This window comes from Panicum virgatum, chromosome 3N (genome assembly GCF_016808335.1).
Source record: "Panicum virgatum strain AP13 chromosome 3N, P.virgatum_v5, whole genome shotgun sequence".
In the NCBI taxonomy this organism is placed as follows: domain Eukaryota; kingdom Viridiplantae; phylum Streptophyta; class Magnoliopsida; order Poales; family Poaceae; genus Panicum; species Panicum virgatum.
This window is the reverse complement of record NC_053147.1, coordinates 399,152-416,534: the sequence shown is the minus strand read 5'-3', so window position 1 is coordinate 416,534 and position 17,383 is coordinate 399,152. Positions and strand designations below refer to the sequence as shown.

Below are 17,383 nucleotides of genomic sequence, written 5' to 3'. Positions count from 1 at the left end.
GGACACGTATCCTACTCAGCCAAAACATCATCACGTCATGATGAAAAGGAGCACTGCCTGCTATATATCGATGGGTTAAATAATGCTGCAAGGAAAAATACTAATGGTAGTGTACGTACATATGGCGGAAGGAACGTAACAGAAGAGCAGAGCGAATCCAAGTGGAAGTACGAGATTACACACGTACGTACATGTGGCCGTTGAGATATCTACTGCTTGGGTTTCGAAAGACGTACGAAAAGTTTGTAAAATATGAGGTTCAACAAAACCTTGAGACAGGAAACAAAAAAGAGAAAACTAGGATTTGAATAGTTGCATAAATTAAATTAGGTTTGTAAGAACGATAATCAATTTAGGTTGCCATGAAAAGGTAAGAAGAAAGTATAGAACATAAATGAATTGAAAAATATACAAAGATTTTTTAGCGGTATCTTTCACATGGACATCTCTAAATAGTGGTTAGTCATCCACCTTATTTTAGCAGAAAACCCACACGCTAATCTTGGAGGCGATATTTTTGTTGCCCCCTTATTAGAATAAGACGGCTCTTTGTAAAGTCGGCTCTTTGTAAAGTGACGCCATATGGATGTTACAAAAATTGATAAAGATATTTAGTACATACACCTATATTAATGAAAAGAAAAACTCTACATTCAACCCACACGCTAATCTTGGAGGCAGAGCTTGTGAGCCATGTCGCGTCGCATGATTTTAGGAGAGCAAAGGTGGTGCGGGCTGGCTGGACGTTGGAGGTCGGAGGAGGTGCCACGCACGTGGCCCCACAGGTCAGCTGCTCCAGTTGCAAGAAGGCCCCTGGGAAGAATCGAAACGTTAGGAAAGAGGACATGACAGGCCAAAAGCGCCAAAAGGTCCACTTTCCAGCGACCAGGAACGGTAAACTCCACGCGGATGAGCCACCCAGGGGCAAATCCGTAACTCCGCGTGCCGTGCCAACTGTCTTTTATTCCCGGGAAAAAAAATGTTTCCAGCTAAACCCCTGGAAATCTCCATCCTCCTTCGACTCGAGTCCTCTCTCTCTCTCTTGCAATCTCTCCGCTCCTCCGCCTTCAATCCCCAACCAAACCCCTCCTCTCCACTCTCACTCCCTCGCCCGCGTCGCAATCATTCGTGGGGCGGTGCTGCGCTTTAATCCCGAATTTCTGTGGCCTCCAGCTCTCCGCTCGGATTTCGCCAAGATTGAGTAATCGCCTCCCTCCTCTCCTCCCAATTTCTTTCTCTTTCCTTTCCATCTGGGTCGCGTTTGCTTCTTCCCGATTTGTTGCCGTCGCCCTCGTCGTCTCCCACCACTTCGTCTAGTGTAGAACGACTCGGTCCTGTCCTGTCCTCCTCGCTTCCATCGCCATTGCCGCTCCCCCTCTCTGCTCAAGCCGCCTGCTTTCTTGGACCGGTCCGGGGGCTTGCCACGGCCGGGCGTAAATGCCCGTCCGTGCAGAGGATCCCAGCCTTCTCCGCTCCAAATCCCGTCTTTGTTTCCCCCAATTAAGAGCACGACAAGATTCTTCAACGCTCCCTGATCCTTGTAGCCAGGCATGACAAAATCGTCCTGACTGCTCTTGCCCAGGCAGGCTCCCCGGCGGCGGCTCAGCTCTGAGGGCCGCCCCCACTGCTATGGGCTTCTTGATCTGCGCCTGCCTCCTCCAGCTCCTGCTCTTGGCCACCGCTTCCGGGGTGGCGGCGCAGTCGCAGCCGCTGTCGCCGGCCAGGATCCTCGACGCGACGCTGCAGGACTACGCGTTCCGGGCCTTCGTGCGCCCGCGCACCGGCATTGTCTACAACGCCACCCTCCCCGCCAACCTCACCGGCATTGCGGTCTCCGCGGTCCGCCTGCGCAGCGGCAGCCTCCGGCGGAAGGGCTTCGCGGACTACTTCGAGTTCGGCGTCCCCACCGGCGTCGTTGTGCAGCCGCACGTCGAGCGGGTGGTGCTTGTCTACCACAACCTCGGCAGCTCGTTGGACCACTACTACCGGCTCTCCGGGTACACCTACCTCGCGCCGGTGCTGGGGCTGCTGGCCTACGATGCGGCCAACCTCTCAGCTGTGGGTCTGCAGGAGCTCAACGTTGTCGCGTCAGGGAGTCCGATTTCTGTCACTTTCAGCAATGTCAGGGCGGTGCCGTCAGGCAGTGCGCCGCCGCGGTGTGTGGTGTTCGATTTGAATGGCGCGCCGCAGTTCCGGGACCTGGAGGCAACCAATGTGTGCTCAACGTATCGCCAGGGGCACATCTCAATAGTGGTGAACTCCAGTGAGATTGCGCCAGCTCCTGCTCCACCTGGCTCAATCTCCCCACCGATACTGACTCCGGGAGGGCAAAAGAAGGGAAACTCAAAGGCGTGGAAGATTGCCGTCAGCGTGGTTGGGGCTGCCATAGCATTGGGGCTGTTGGCTGCGATTCTGTTGTGTTTGGTCAGGTACAAAAGGGATAAGAAGTTAGAGGTGATGGAGCGGAATGCGGAGGTTGGGGAGACGTTACGGATGGCGCAGGTTGGGCGGACGCAGGCACCTGTGGCCTTGGGGACACGGACACAACCAGTGATTGAAAACGATTATGCTGCATAGCATTCTTTTGAGATTTTTGCAGAGTTCTTTCTAGTCTAGTAACAGAAAGATTTGATGGTTATGGCTAGCGGCGGGGTTGTCCATTGGTTGGTTGAGGCAGCAAATTTTCCATATCCACGAGGGTGATGCTAGCTGCTGATTTTAGAGCTCAGGTTCTGCTCCATGAGGGGTCAGCACATTCTTTTGGTGGGCTTGTTCAGAAGGTTACATTTTGTACTGCAAGCAATGGGCTATTGTTCCTGTTCGTAGTTGCCATGTTCATATGCGGAGTTCCTTTCATCTCCAAGCAAGCAATGGAGGGGGAATGTTTGCCATCTCAGATTGGGAATTCTTGATTATTTTTTTTGGGTTGATGTATTCAAAAGGAAATGGGCTTGGCAATAAAGCTGAGGTAACACTCATTGCACTTTGTGTCTTGCTGTGTTGGAGGAAATTCATTCATCCAGGTTCAATTCAACTTCATTTCTTTTTTTTTCCTCCATTGCATGTTTAGACAGCTGCTAAATGATGCAGCGATGTACATTATCTAGTTTTGTGGTAGTTAGTCTGATTCGGATAATTCGGATTTCATGGCCATTCGATTTTACTTCTGTTGTATCGTTCAGTCAACTTTCCATTGTTGTTGGTGAGACAACTTAATTTCTAATTGTGCTTTATTCATGAATCATGATTTGACATCACTCTAGTTGATGATAAGTTTTGACAAGTTCCACCTTTTAGTGGTTGAAATGTACGATTTAGAAGATACGTTTAATGTAAGTATGACTAATTGTTAAAAAAAATGGAATCAAGCAGGGGGATTCAAGACTGCTGTCTTAGAAAAATTCCTAAGCTCCTCCTTCTTCTTCTCTCTGGTACTATTCTGGCTTGGCTATAAATTGTCGAGTTAGTCATGGTATTGTAAGTTTTATGTACAGCTTGCAGTAGGGACCTAGATGATCAATGAAGAAAAGATGCGAGTACGAGCAGTATGCTAAATAAATATGAGCTGAATAGAAGGATTCAAGAATGGTCCGCTAGAAAAGTTCCAAAGCTTATCTTTTTTCTCTCTGGTAGTATTGTGGTTTGGTCTCAAGTTGGTAGAAATATTATTAAGTGTTATGCAGATCTGTCAATGGGGACCGAGAATATCACAGAAGAAAAGTAGATGCATTTGTTTATACATTGAGTCATTTTGAACCCGCCACAGAATTTTCTGTGCTAACAACACTATTTGCTGATACTGAATGCTGAAGAGCAACCTTTACACATGGAGTTCAATGCCATTTCTTTTGCTTTTGACACTCTAGTAGTCGTTGCATGCATCATCTGATTTTCTGGAAGTCTAGACTGGTTCGATGTGTTTCCTTCCTCAAATAGATCGCATAAGGAGAGGGCATGAACAATCTGTGATAGGCATCAATATGTGAGCTGGCCAAAAGCATTAAGCCACTCACTTTTGAAGCATGCAGTATTCTTTAGGGGGTACACTTTGTTGTGGCATGTTCAGGTTCTTGCTAGATATCATGGGAGCGTGATGGAACTGAGATATGGCTTGTACTTGTAGATTGTAGTTTGGGAATTAGAGCTGTGAATGTGATTGCCACTCCGAATTTGGTACACATGCTATGATGTCTCAAAGTTGGGTCCCTTTATCCAAGGTAGCATGGTATAGTGCTGAAATGAGAAGCAACCTTGAGTAGCACCTAGTAAATTAGCAGCACTTGATGCAATCACAAGCATATGTGTTGTGTGAGCTAAATTAGCTAGACCTGCAGACACACGTGATACCTAGCTGGGCAGTGTGGGTTTGGCCGGTAAGAGTGGATTTTGTAGCATCTTTCAGCTGTAGGTAGAAGAGACAGACAGAAGCAAGCTCACACCAGAAAATATAATGCTCTGCCTGTGGACATGGGGAAGTGGAAACCACTAGTGTTGTTTGGCCGGAGAAATTTGAACAGCAGCTGCGGTGCCTCTGGGGGATGATTTGCCTTTGTTTGTTTCTTCAGATCACCAGATTGTTCTATGGTATGAGCTTGGGAAATGGAGTAGAAAGTTTTGGCTGTTTTGTGTGCCAGGAAGGCACGGCTCAAAGCAAGAGATCTGGCTGGCATTTGTAGCGGAATCTTTGCTGTCACTGTGCACGGGAGGCTGCCAGTGCCAGGTCGCAGCTCATGTGCGCTGGCAGCTGGCCGCCCCATCTGCGACCGCGCGCGAGCTCTCGTCTCGTCTGGACTGGAATGTAGTGTGTGCTTGTGTTTGTTTTGCAAAATGGGAACGCTGCTGTATATACTAATCCTCCGTGTGCTGGAGGGTTAGTTACATTAAGTGTTGTTGGACGGACTATATACGCAGCTGCTTGTAATGTTTTGTGCTGATTACCTGTCTGGTGACTGACTGACTGACTACTCGTGGGCATTGAGATTGTAAACACAGATAGTATCTGGTTTGTAGGACCAACGCAACAAGTAGAAGCTGCCTGCTTCTGTACTGGAGTAGTGCATGATCAGCTAACAACAGGACACGGATTCCGTGTACTCCATCTATTTTTATTTACACTTTTTATATACACGGACCTTCAATTTTGTGTCAGCCCGATCGGATCACACGTTTTCACATTACGAGCCGGACGGGACGACCAGTAAGAGAGGTCAAGGTCCCCTCGTCTCGTAATGGCGTGTGTTGAAACTCCAAGCCAAATACTTTCTTGTCAACTCAACTCAGATCGATTGGGTAGATTTATTGTGTGATACAACTTGTTCGCCCAGACTTGAATCTTTGACTCGGAAATTGTTTTGCATTTGCATTTACGACTTTAGGTTATGTGAAATCCCTGACAACGATGAAGCGATCCGTGTGCTCTAATATTTAGAGATGCTCACAGGACAAGAGTATAGTCTGATCAATTGTGAATGTTCTCACAGAATTTTATAGATGTCCAAATTGATTGGATCCGATGGAACGCACTAGACTAGATACTAAACATGATCCTAGCCCGGCCCGATACTTGTAGTGTCCGAACCGGCACAGCTCTATCACTGTGTCGTGTCTGGGCTGGAACTGCTGTGTCAGCCCGCCACGACACAACCAAATAGGCTGCCACAATTCAGCCTGTTATGATCCATAACTTATCATATAAATACTTCCACACCCTCTTCTTCAAACCCTAATCCTCCCCTTCTTCCAACTGGTCGTGTCTCCCCCATGCCTCCCCCTCTCTCTCTCTCCCTCTCTCTCTCCACCGTCCCTCCCCTTGCTATCACCATTGTCGCGCCCCTCGCGTCCTCCCCTTTCATCTCCGGTCGCTGCCGCCTCCCCTCACCATCACGGTCGCAGTCGAGGCCTCCCCCGCGCTCTCGTGCATTCTGGATACTCCAGCTGCAGCCTTCCCGCGTCCTCTTGCCGCCACTGCCGCCACGACCTTCACCGACGGCGATAGGGTTGAGGCTGCCGGGTGTCAAATTCAGGCCGGCACTATCACGCTGGGCTGCTCGTGCCGGCAGTCTGGCACGGTGGGCTGCGGTGGCCTCTAGTCAATTATGGGCCATATAACTTGGGCTCCTCCTCTGGTTCTTTTACGATTGGGCTTGGAATTCTATTGTCAACTTATATAGCCCAATCTAAATACACAAGCAAAGGGACAAAAGGGGTTGTGGTCCGTGGAGGGTGCCGGCCTTGCGGGCCTTTTTTTCTTTTTTATATTTTAAAAAATTAAAATTTCAAAAATATATGGCCTCGCGGGCCCATGGAGAGGGCGACAGGCCCCCTATCGCCCAGGCAGGGGGCGACAGGTTTTTTTTGTAAAAAAAATTTACAAACCGGTCCTCGGTCAGCACGGCGCGGGGGCTCGGCGGCGCGGGGGGGGGCGGCGGTCGCGCCCCCAACGGGCGACAGGGGGCCTGTCGCCACCCCCCCTCGGGCGACAGGGTCCCCTCCTCTATATAACCCCTCCACCCCCATTCCCTCCTCATTTGAGTCCAAAAATTTCACAAAAAATCCAGAAAAAAAGAGAGGAACTTCCACCAAAAATCCTGGAAAAAAAGAGAGGGGTGAGGAGAAGGGAAGCGGCGAAGCCCTGCCGGATTACGCACTTGTGATATGCAGGTAATTATATTTGAATCCATTGATATTGTATAGCAATTTAATATAATTAGTGCTATAGTAGAACAATTTAATTACGAGTTCGAGGATAGAATTAATTTTTGGATAGTGAAATATAGAATTGTAAATTTATAATGACAGTTCCTTATTGATATTACATCATAAGGCAATGGCTGCCTCCCATTCTGGAGGATTTTCATAGACCGAAGAAAAATCTAGTATAATACTTGATATCATGACACATCTTTTAATCAGTAAGAAGTTGGATCCATTAGCGGATGGTATGATAGAGATGGTGTTGTCCAAAATAGTAGAATTTAAAGATTTCACAATGTTTCGAGGTATTACAACGCAAGATGTAAAGAGACACCTGCTAGAACGTCGGAATATATACATGAGAGTATGTGAACTAGCGAATCATTCTAATGTCATTGAATTCTTACAAAGTTCTTGTAAGATATGGATGCGGCCAGAGGTGTATGAGATGCACATTAAGGTAACTCTCATTCAGTTCTAATTCCGTCCGTCATTTGGAATCTATATTTATAAAATAGTAAAATTGTTGTTTAATTATATGTTAGGATTACCCCGAGGACACAGAGTTGATTAACAAATCGACACCAAATTTCCGTAAATTGGTATGTATCTTCGGTGGACTTATGCCGCAAACTAGGCGAAGGAGGTGGAGAAGATCTTCAGGTGATAGTACTTGGCCTCGACAAGAACAGATGACCGGAGGTTCGTCAAGTCATGCTGCAGCACCTCTAGCACCAAGTTGTGTTAACTGGGACGATGATATGGATGACTTCATGCCCCCCCAAACCATGGCCTCCAACACATGATGTTCCCTCCCTGTACATGAACCTAGATCCAGAAAAGAGAGAAAGAGAAAGGGAAGAGGTTCGTCAAGTCATGCTGCAGCACCTCAAGCACCAACTTGTGTTAACTGGGATGACGACATGGATGACTTTATGCCCCCCAAACCATGGCCTCCAACACATGATGTTCCCCCCTGTACATGAATCTAGATCCAGAAAAGAGAGAAAGGGAAAGGCAAGAGGTTCGTCGAGCCATACTACACCACCTGCAGCACCACCATCTGTCAACTGGGATGACGACCTAGATGATTTCATGCCATGATCTATAACATATGATGTTCATCGGTTTAAGATGTATTCGCATTTAGTATTGTTAATGTTGTATTATGCTTGTATGTATGTCTCGTACCTAACTTGCATTCACTGGACATGTACATAATGTCGAGTTTGAATCGTAGCTAGTCCTAATGGAGCATCGAAGCATAAACATACCATCTATCGTATGTAATGGAAAATACGAGAGTGATCAGAGGCGAACGTTGAAGTGTACAAATAAGCGGTCCACAGCTATCTCATTACAAATAAACATCAGAGATACAAACATCGGATATATCTAACCACCCCTAGGGCGTCGGACCCTCTTAGCCCTCTGCTGGGCACGGACATGGCCCTCGGAGTAGGTGTGACGATCCGGAGACCTCACCTGTCGCTCAAGGCGCAAAAGGGGCTGCGGTGTCTGCTATTGAGAGATCCCCAAGTGGTGCTCCTCCTAGCTGTGAATACCCTAAGACATCGGGGTCACCGTGCGCGCCAGGTGAGTCTGGAGTCAAGCTGTCGAGTTCGTCTAAGGTGACACCCTCGTTATCTGGAACGAACGTACTCGAAACAAACCCTGCGTAACATATAAACGTAAACCAACATATGTTGCGTGGTAAATTAGTGAGTGTATTGAGAGAGTGTTTTGTACCAGATCGAAAGGAGGAAGAAGGTCCGGCGCCCGCATTGGGGTAGAATCCTACGCATAAAATGCGGATGTTAGCGTACGCTCGTGTCTTTCGTCATGACATGTAGAAACCGAAATACGAAATATAAACTAACCTGTGTAGGCCGGTATCTGTGGCCCCGGTACCATCCCTGGATACGGTCCGCCAACTGGTGGTGCCCCTCTAAACATTCCAGTATGGCCGAACGCAGTAGCTGGATCGTATCCTGTTTGTGATATTAGTAAATATGTAGCAACAATTGATATAATTTTAAAGAGATATCTACGTTACCTGTAGTTGTGTAGTACTGAGACGTCGGCTGGTGCGCGGTCGCCGGACACGGGAAGGACGACGAGGCCTGGGACGACCCGTGGCTGTCTTCATACTGCACACATCTTCGCAAGTTGTGTAGTACTGAACGCAACTGGTCACGTTGCCTCGACCGTGCCTCTGTCTGCTCAAACTAGGTCATTGGGGATCTGGCACGTACCCTCGTCAGGTAAGTCGAGCAGTCCGTCTCCATCATGTTGCAAAGGCGAAACTGCATCCATTGAGTAAAGGAACAATTAGTAACACATGAATTATCTTATGAATATTAATATATATACAAATATGATCAAGAGACTCACCGCGTCAGCTAGTGCCTCCACGTGGTGCCGGGCATAGCCATCCTGAGGCCTCGCCTGGTGTGCCTGCGGGTGAGTGTCAACATAAACCAGACGAGCCCGAGTCCGGGGTAAGTACCACGTGAGGTAAGCCCTAAAAGAGCTGTCTGTGTGTGGTCCTGTTGGATGGACCAAGTGCTCATCTGCCTGTTCCCATTGGTCCACCCACGGCTGAATCTTGGTGAGCCAATTAGCTGAGCACGGCAAGCCACTCATTGACAACCTACAAAAGTGGACGACGAAGAATCGTTAGATTCAACACGAATGTATGAGCTAAGTTCATTCATAATTACCTGTGGTCCTGGCGACTGACACGCTCCAACGCGGTGGGCACCGGAAACTCCTGGCGCTGCCCAAACTGTCTCATGACTCTCCAAGGGCAATATGCCTCAACCGCGATGTCGTAAACCAGGACGGCTATAGTAAGCCACAAGCTCGCATTCGCGGAGCAGTGCGAAGACAGGCCTGCTGGTGCACGGGTAGCCACAGCCTCTGGGCTGTAAGGCTCCCAGACAACATCATCGGGCGTCAGCATGTCGAGCTCCGAAACAAACTCAGGATTTGCGCGTCTAACCTACGCATGCGTCCAGGATCTCTGCAGTCCGAATAAGTAAAATTAAAAGTGCGCTAATGAATCGTGTAACAATGAATAACAAAATTAGATTTGTTGCGAACGTACCTGATGCTAGTTCCAGAGAGTTCCCATAGTGGGCCTGTCGTCCTCCTCGTCGCCGTATATGGCCTCGTGGTAAGGCTCGTGGCTGACGATGGGCCGACCAACGGCTAGCCTCTCGTACGACCAAAGGTGCAGCAGTAGTGGGCACCCCGCCAGGATAGCGTTCCCATGTGTCTTCGTGCAGCCGTCGTAGAGTCCACGGTAAGTGACTGCAAGTACCGCCTCACCCCAGCTGTAGGGCGGTACATCCTCGTCCCCATCCGCAATCTCCCGTGCATACGGAAGGAGAATCCTATCGACCGAGTTGCCATGAGTGTTGTTGAACATGATGTAACCAAACAACCAAAGCAGGTACACCTCCAGCGTTCTGGTCACACTGTACTCGTCGGCATCCGCAGGCAACAGGGTAGGCTGCATAAATAATTAAGATTAATGGTTTCAACTGACAATGCAACATGTGAAGGCAACAGGGTAGACTGCATAAATAATTAAGATTAATGGTTTCAACTGACAATGCAATATGTGAATTGTAACAATTAAACTTAAATATGCAATGGATAATGTTAGTTGTTCCCTTAAAATGTGAAAAGGTCTAGTTCAAAGAAAAAGAAGGTCCCCGGACCATGTCCATGTGTGTTCCTAATCTTGGATCTCGAGCTATAAAATGAACAGTAGTATTGTGTTGGTAACCGAGAATCTTGACGGCAACAACGAGATCAAAAGGGTTAAAGGCTCAAAGCAACTACAGTACTAGGCTACTAGGTGCCTTGGATTCTCTCAGAATATAATTAAGTTGCTATCAACGCATTGTATCTGAATTTGAATTGGCAATTCGAATTCAAATACACCTACCATCTGTCTTCAAGTAGAATTATTCATATTATTCATCACATTACTCGCTATATATATGTAACAGGTGGCGCGAATTGTTTGGATCAGATCGACGCGCTATATATGTAAGTTGCTTGTGCCAAAAAATTTTGGAATAGAATCTCGCTAATTTGTTGTATTAAATGAAGTCTATCTATAAAACTTTTTGCATAGATGGCTTGTAAATCGCGAGATGAATCTAATGATAGTAATTAATTCATGGTTAATTTATAATTAGCGGATGGTTACTGTAGCATCACTGTTACAAATCATCGATTCATCTCGCGATTTACAACCCATTCGTATAAAAAATTTTATAAATAGATTTCATTCTTCGTACATGTGTCTAAACATTCGAAGTTGTTTTACGTTTTTTGGAAAACTTTTGGGATCTAAACAGACCCTAGGTATGTAACGGCAGTGCAGTGCAACAAGCAGAAAAGTGCCCTGCACTCTTGTGTCTCCTCTCGCACTCCATAGCGAACCTTTTCTCGGGTTCAGTGCCAGGGCCGTGGGTCGCGTGCGATCATATGTCACGCTGCCTGTCCTCGAACCTCGACCATCATGTTATTCCTTCCCTCTCCAACTAGAAAAAAAAAGTAGTTGTACTTGTACATGGAACAATCGATAGCATACACTACACGCAATGGAGGAGAAAATGTTACGTATTGGGATAGTTGACTTTATTACGAATAAACTGACATCACGTTATGTTGTCGTTTTTATATTTTATTTACTATTTACGGTCAAAGTTTAAAAGATTTGATTTGAAAAAAAATCTAAAAATTGCTACCTGTATTCTAGGATGGAGGTAGTAAGTTATTTTGAAATGGAGGTAGTACATTACACCCCACAATAGACCACTGTGCTCGGCTCTCAACATCGGTGGGCAAGCAGCCAACAAACATGCTCCAACATCATTTCCTTTCTTCACCGGCAGACAGCCTCCACCCGACTCCGGCCACTCTAGATCTAGCTAACTCTCTAGCCTCTCTTCTAGTACTAATATATACTACTACTACTACCACTACTATTTTACTTTATTTATTTCGTTTGATTCAGCGCAACAATTGTTGATAGACTAGCTAACACATTCCTTTACTCAAACCAATAAAAATCTAAGGAGATAGAAAGTGATGATGAATCATCCAATTTGTTCAACAAAACATCCCCAAATTAAAAACCCAATTACACTAATACGTCAGCTGTCTCTGAATCTTGGCGAACGGAAGCAGTTTCTAAAAACCTACTCTACGAAGCAAGTCACCTTTGATTGAAGGCTATCATGCATATCAGCAGCCACAAGCAAGCTGACAGTGGAGCAGACCTTGTTCCCTAGTCACCCAACTATTCCTCCGTCGAGTCACTTTTCTCTGTCACGAGAACCTAGCTTGCTGCTTTCTTTCTTTCTTTCTTTCTTTGAGAATTTGTTAATGCCACGCGCCGACGACCAGCCGTTATTCTTTCCCCTCGTCCTTTTCTCCTCCATTGCTCTCACACCTCATCACTAGATTGGGACTAGGGAGGGAGGAGGCGGCTGGCGGCGGATCAAGGAGGACGACGAAGTAGAGGAGCAATGGGGATGGGCAGCGACAGCGCTGCGTTTCCCTTCCCCTCCACCACCATCACGTCCCCGCGCTTCTGCAACCCCATCAGCCATAGGAGGTGAGGATTCCCATCTCTTGTTCTTTTTCCCCCACTTCCTTTTCCAGAGTTCAATCGGCTCTGCATACTTGGAGAAACAAATTGCAATGCCGAGCCGGCTTGTCTTGCTGTGGCTGATTTCGACGACGCCCTAGCGCCACGGGCTGTTCCCTTGAACACGCCGCATTCGGCGGAACGGAAGTACCGAGAGGAGGCAAAATGCTATCTCCAGGTTTCACTTTCACAACCAAGTGAAAGTTGAACGAGTTGCAGGTTTTGGAAGGAAGCACCAAACTACTACTGTGAAAAATGCATTTGCTCCACTGCTCGGGAAAAAAAAAACTTTTTCTCCTCTGAACATCATCAGATGGCACTCTGGTGTTATTAAAAACATTAGATACTTTTTCTGCTTCCTGGGACGTCCAGAATTGTCTAGGTTCATGTCTGTAGGACATCCCTTCTTACACTACTTGAGCAGTTTCTGAAGAAATTCATCAACAAAGTTTTGGTAAAAGCAGAGTTTAGGTACAGGCAGTATCGATTGGAATTATTTGTTTCCATTAGTTGATTCTGCAGCATCTCAAGTTCCGGAGAGTGTGTGGCAATGGGAAAATAAACATTGTACTAGATGTTTATGCATTGCCATTTCAAATACTAATCTTGATGTTTAAAACTTTTCGAACATTGCCCGTTCTGCAGGATATTTTCAGATGTTGCAGAGGATGTAACGGTATCGGTGGATGGACAATCCTTTCTCCTGCACAAGGTTTCATTTCAATAGCTTTACTTATTTTTATTTTCTGTTTCCTTTTCAATACAACATTTATCTTGTCTTTCTTCCTTTGAATTTAGTACATTAAAGTGTCAGCCTGTGTAGATTATTGTTACAATTGTTCAGTTGGCTGGTTGCATTTCTGTTCTCTAGCAATTGAATCCCAAATTTAATTCCGTATTGCACGGGTTCAGTAATTGGAAAAAAAACAATGCGCAGTTTGAAATGAATGTTGGTTATCAATGAGACATCAAATGTCTTTTTTCTTGCAATTCTGGTAGTGTTATGGACATAGTTCTTTTGTAGTGTCGTTAGTGGTTGAAGTATCAGATTTTCTCAAATAGCTGAAAAGTAAACAATTAACGAATACATCAGGGGATTGACCTTTATATATATTTCTTTTCAGTTATGATGCAGATGCTTATTGAGCTTCTGGAAAACTATGAAATTTTTATTGATTCATATCTCTCATATTCCATGTAGACTACATAAACTGAAGCAAAGTTTTATGCTTCCTGGAATAAATTTCATCATATTTATCTGCCCCTGCACTTGTTTTGCAGTTTCCTTTAGTATCTCAGTGTGGTCGAGTACGAAAAATGGTAGTGGACTCAAAAGATCCAGATCTCTTAAAGCTGGAGCTTGTAAATGTACCAGGGGGAGCTTTTGCATTCGAACTTGCTGCTAAGTTCTGTTATGGTAGCAATTTTGAGATAACCACGGCAAATGTGGCCCATCTCCGATGCGTTGCAGAGTACTTGGAAATGACAGAGGACTATCAAGAGGAGAACCTCATTTTCAGGACAGAGACCTACTTAAACGAGTTTGTGCTCAAGAACCTTGACAAATCTCTGGAAGTTCTTTGTAAATGTGATGGATTGGACCCAACAGTGGAGGAAGTCGGTCTTGTAGATAGGTGTGTTGATGCAATTGCGATGAATGCAAGCAAGGAACAGCTAGTTTCGGGTTTGGCGCACTTGGAATGTCATGTGGGATCCGGAAAGTTGCATATGCACTCCCAGGATTGGTGGGTTGAAGACCTTTCTGCACTGAGAATCGACCACTATCGGCGTGTGATTGCTGCAATGAGGAGAACTGGGGTGAGGCCAGAGAGTATTGGCACCTCAATTACGCACTATGCCCAAACATCTCTAAAAGGTGTTGAAAGGCGCCATGTATGGGACTCAGGTCCCTTTGTGGGAGACGATCAGAGAATGATTGTTGAGACACTCATCGATCTGTTGGCGACTGAAAATATTACGACGGTTACTTTGTCCTTCTTGTTTGGCATGCTGAGGATGGCAATTGAAGTTGATGCAAGTCTAGATTGTAGAATTGAAGTCGAGAAAAGGATCGGTCTCCAGCTTGAGATGGCATCACTAGATGATCTTCTGATCCCCTCCACTCAAACAAGTGACTCGATGTTTGATGTTGACACCGTGCACCGCATATTGGTGAACTTCTTGCAAAGGATCAACGAAGATGATTCAGGAGAGTTGTCACCTTGTGGATATGATTCTGAAGGACTAAAATCTCCAAGCCACAGTTCGATCCTGAAGGTTGGAAGGCTGATGGATGGTTATCTAGCAGAGATAGCACCAGATCCTTATCTGAAACTTCAGAAGTTCATGGCCCTTATTGAACTATTGCCAGATTATGCACGCATTGTTGACGACGGACTGTACCGTGCCATTGACATATTCCTGAAGGTAATGTGCACTAGATTAGAAATTTCACATTTTTGTAGTAGACAAGTTATCTAGCAGAAATTTCACATTTTTGCCAGATTATATGCATATGTTTGATTCGGTGGCAATGAATTCCATATTGTTAGTAGACAGATTTCCCATCTAATTACTCCGATACTATTATGTATAGACAAAATTACTCACTGTTGATGACAATGTATGTATGCAATCATATAGAATAAAGTCTAGCTGTTCACTGGACTTTCATCTCCGTCTGATTAAGACTTCCTGAAAGCCAGAATCAATCTTCAAATCTTAAGATAAACTGCATAAGAAACAGCTAGTATCATTGATGAAAAATGTGGTTTTTATATGATCGAAGCATTGCTCTCTTTCTCTCTCTCTGCTGGATTAAAAAAAAAATTGGCCGGCCAATCTTTATGTCTGACCAGAATATCCTGTGTGTTATTATTCATGATCAGGCACACCCATCTCTGACAGAATCAGAATGCAAGAAACTGTGCACTAGATTAGAAATTTCACATTTCTCTAGTTGTTTCAAACTCGGCCGGCAGGGGAATGACCGCCCCCGCGGTATTGTGTGATAGAGAAGACCATCTCACACCGGCCAAGAAAATCCCCGAACCCCTGCCCCACCCTTACACAGCGGCACCGTAACCCATGTGGGACGATCACTACCGGGGCCGGGCCTTAGACCTGTGCTTTGGCACAGAAAATGCAGAGGTTTTAATAGTTCACATATATTTGATTCGGTGGCAACGAATTCCATATTGTTAGTAGACAGGTTTCCCATCTAAGTACTCCAATACTACCATGTACGTATAGACAAAATTATTCACTCTTGATGAAAATGTATGTATGCAATCAAATAGAATAAACTTCAGCTGTTCACTGGACTTTCATCTCAGTCTGGTTAAAACTTGCTGAATGCCTGAATCAATCTTCAAGTCTGAAGATAAACTGCATAAGAAACAGCTAGTATCATTGATGAAAAATGTGATTTTTATATGATTGAAGTGAATATATTTAGCTGATCACTGGGCATTACTCTCCTCTCTCTGTGCCTGATTAGAAAATTTTGGCCGGTCAATCTTTATGTCTGACCAGATATATCCTGTGTTTATTATTCATGATCAGGCACACCCATCTCTGACAGAATCAGAATGCAAGAAGCTGTGCAAGCTGATCGACTGCCAGAAGCTGTCGCAGGACGCGTCAAGCCACGCGGCGCAGAACGACCGCCTTCCGATCCAGATGGTGGTGCGCGTGCTCTACTTCGAGCAGCTGCGGTTGAAGTCCTCCTTCTCGGGCGGCGGCTCCGGCGGATGTGGCGACGGCGGGCTGTCGCAGCGGTTCGTGTGCAACAGCGGCGTGCCGAGCTCGTGCGTGTCCCCGCAGCGCGACAACTACGCGTCGCTGCGTCGGGAGAACCGCGAGCTGAAGCTGGAGATCTCGCGGATGCGGGTGCGGCTGACGGAGCTGGAGCGGGAGCAGGGGCTGATGAAGCAGCAGGGGATGCGCGGCGGGGACGGGCGGGCCGGGGAGCACGGGCGGGCGTTCCTGGCGTCGCTGTCGAGGGGGTTCGGGCGGATAAGCATGTTCGGCGGGCCGGCGGCGGAGGAGAAGAGGAGGAGGAAGAAGAGCTCGAGGAGCTCGCAGGGGTCGGAGGGGAAGAAGAACCGGAGGCGGCAGAAGGCGTCCTTCGCATACGACTGAAGCTTATTGGAATCAACACTGATATGATAGCAGATAACAGTGGCTGGCTGGGGAAGATGCATGCCTGCGTTTTTCAGTTCATCACTCATAGGATAGGAGGAAGGTGAAGATGGAGATAGCTGTGCTTGCCACAAGCTTTGCTTGTGAGCGAGATTTTAGCGGGAATGCAGAATCATGAATATGTATGTGGCACACCAACTGTACGTATGCATCTTCATACCTGACTGTACGTAATACTAGTAGTCTATATGAGAGTATGCTTTTTTGTTTGGTGAAGCTCCTTTTCCCTGAATGGCTGAATGCAGTTTTGCTCGGCACTCAGGGATACGAAAGCGAGAATTAAGAGACGTCTCATGGTAACAATGATGGCGCCAGAGGACGAGAGTGGTGAGAGAGACTTGAGTGAAATCCAGGAGAACCAAAGGTAGGTGTTGTGAGGGTTAGCTAGGGTGAATTAAGACACGTCTCATGGTAACTATATATTAGTGACCAAAATATATATAGTTTTACCACCAAGAAAATATGCTTTGCATTTGTATGCCGATTGCTATCGCTCTCTCTTTTCTTGCAGGATATATTCAGTGTAAAAGCATACCTTTTTATCTATCGAGAAAAAAGGGACAAAATTAAATTGAAAAGGGAGCACGACAAACCCCATCTCAAATCAAGAATATCTCTTTGAATCTTTTGCTTTACCGCCGCTCCTGAAATAATGAAAAAAGAAAGCTCTAGCCCAAGGTTAAAGAAATCAATATTCGATCCTATACTCCATTGTGCTTCTTTTGTGCCCATATCCTATCGCCAAATGCACTCTTAGCGCATTCGCAACTTCTACATGTCGTCATGTTGATTTGTTGAGTCATGATTTGTCCT

General features: G+C 46.1%; 2 protein-coding genes across 3 annotated transcripts; both read left to right on the top strand.

Moving 5' to 3' along the window:
• Positions 1 to 988: 988 nt before the first annotated feature.
• On the top strand, positions 989 to 3,241 carry LOC120663411. The gene has a single exon (XM_039942217.1). The coding sequence runs from the start codon at positions 1,630 to 1,632 to the stop codon at positions 2,575 to 2,577; it is 948 nt and encodes a 315-aa protein (XP_039798151.1). The 5' UTR covers positions 989 to 1,629; the 3' UTR covers positions 2,578 to 3,241.
• Positions 3,242 to 12,065: 8,824 nt separating this feature from the next.
• LOC120663408 (BTB/POZ domain-containing protein At3g08570-like) lies at positions 12,066 to 16,802 on the top strand. Of its 2 annotated transcripts, none has more exons than XM_039942214.1 (4): positions 12,066 to 12,334; positions 13,013 to 13,079; positions 13,649 to 14,794; positions 15,256 to 16,379. In XM_039942214.1, exons 1-4 carry the CDS (start codon positions 12,246 to 12,248, stop codon positions 15,376 to 15,378), a joined length of 1,425 nt encoding a protein of 474 aa, XP_039798148.1. In that variant the 5' UTR covers positions 12,066 to 12,245; the 3' UTR covers positions 15,379 to 16,379. The 2 variants fall into 2 exon arrangements, with proteins under 2 accessions (XP_039798148.1, XP_039798147.1); XM_039942213.1 differs by having other exon boundaries at positions 12,067 to 12,334; positions 15,932 to 16,802.
• Positions 16,803 to 17,383: the final 581 nt, after the last annotated feature.

Bases quoted from the DNA above. Each gene is read 5' to 3' on its own strand.
- LOC120663411 (XM_039942217.1), top strand. From the start codon at position 1,630: ATGGGCTTCTTGATCTGCGCCTGCCTCCTCCAGCTCCTGCTCTTGGCC.
- LOC120663408 (XM_039942213.1), top strand. From the start codon at position 12,246: ATGGGGATGGGCAGCGACAGCGCTGCGTTTCCCTTCCCCTCCACCACC. The intron at 13,080-13,648 runs GTTTCATTTCAA...CTTGTTTTGCAG, and splicing joins AATCCTTTCTCCTGCACAAG to TTTCCTTTAGTATCTCAGTG. The intron at 14,795-15,931 runs GTAATGTGCACT...ATTCATGATCAG, and splicing joins CCATTGACATATTCCTGAAG to GCACACCCATCTCTGACAGA.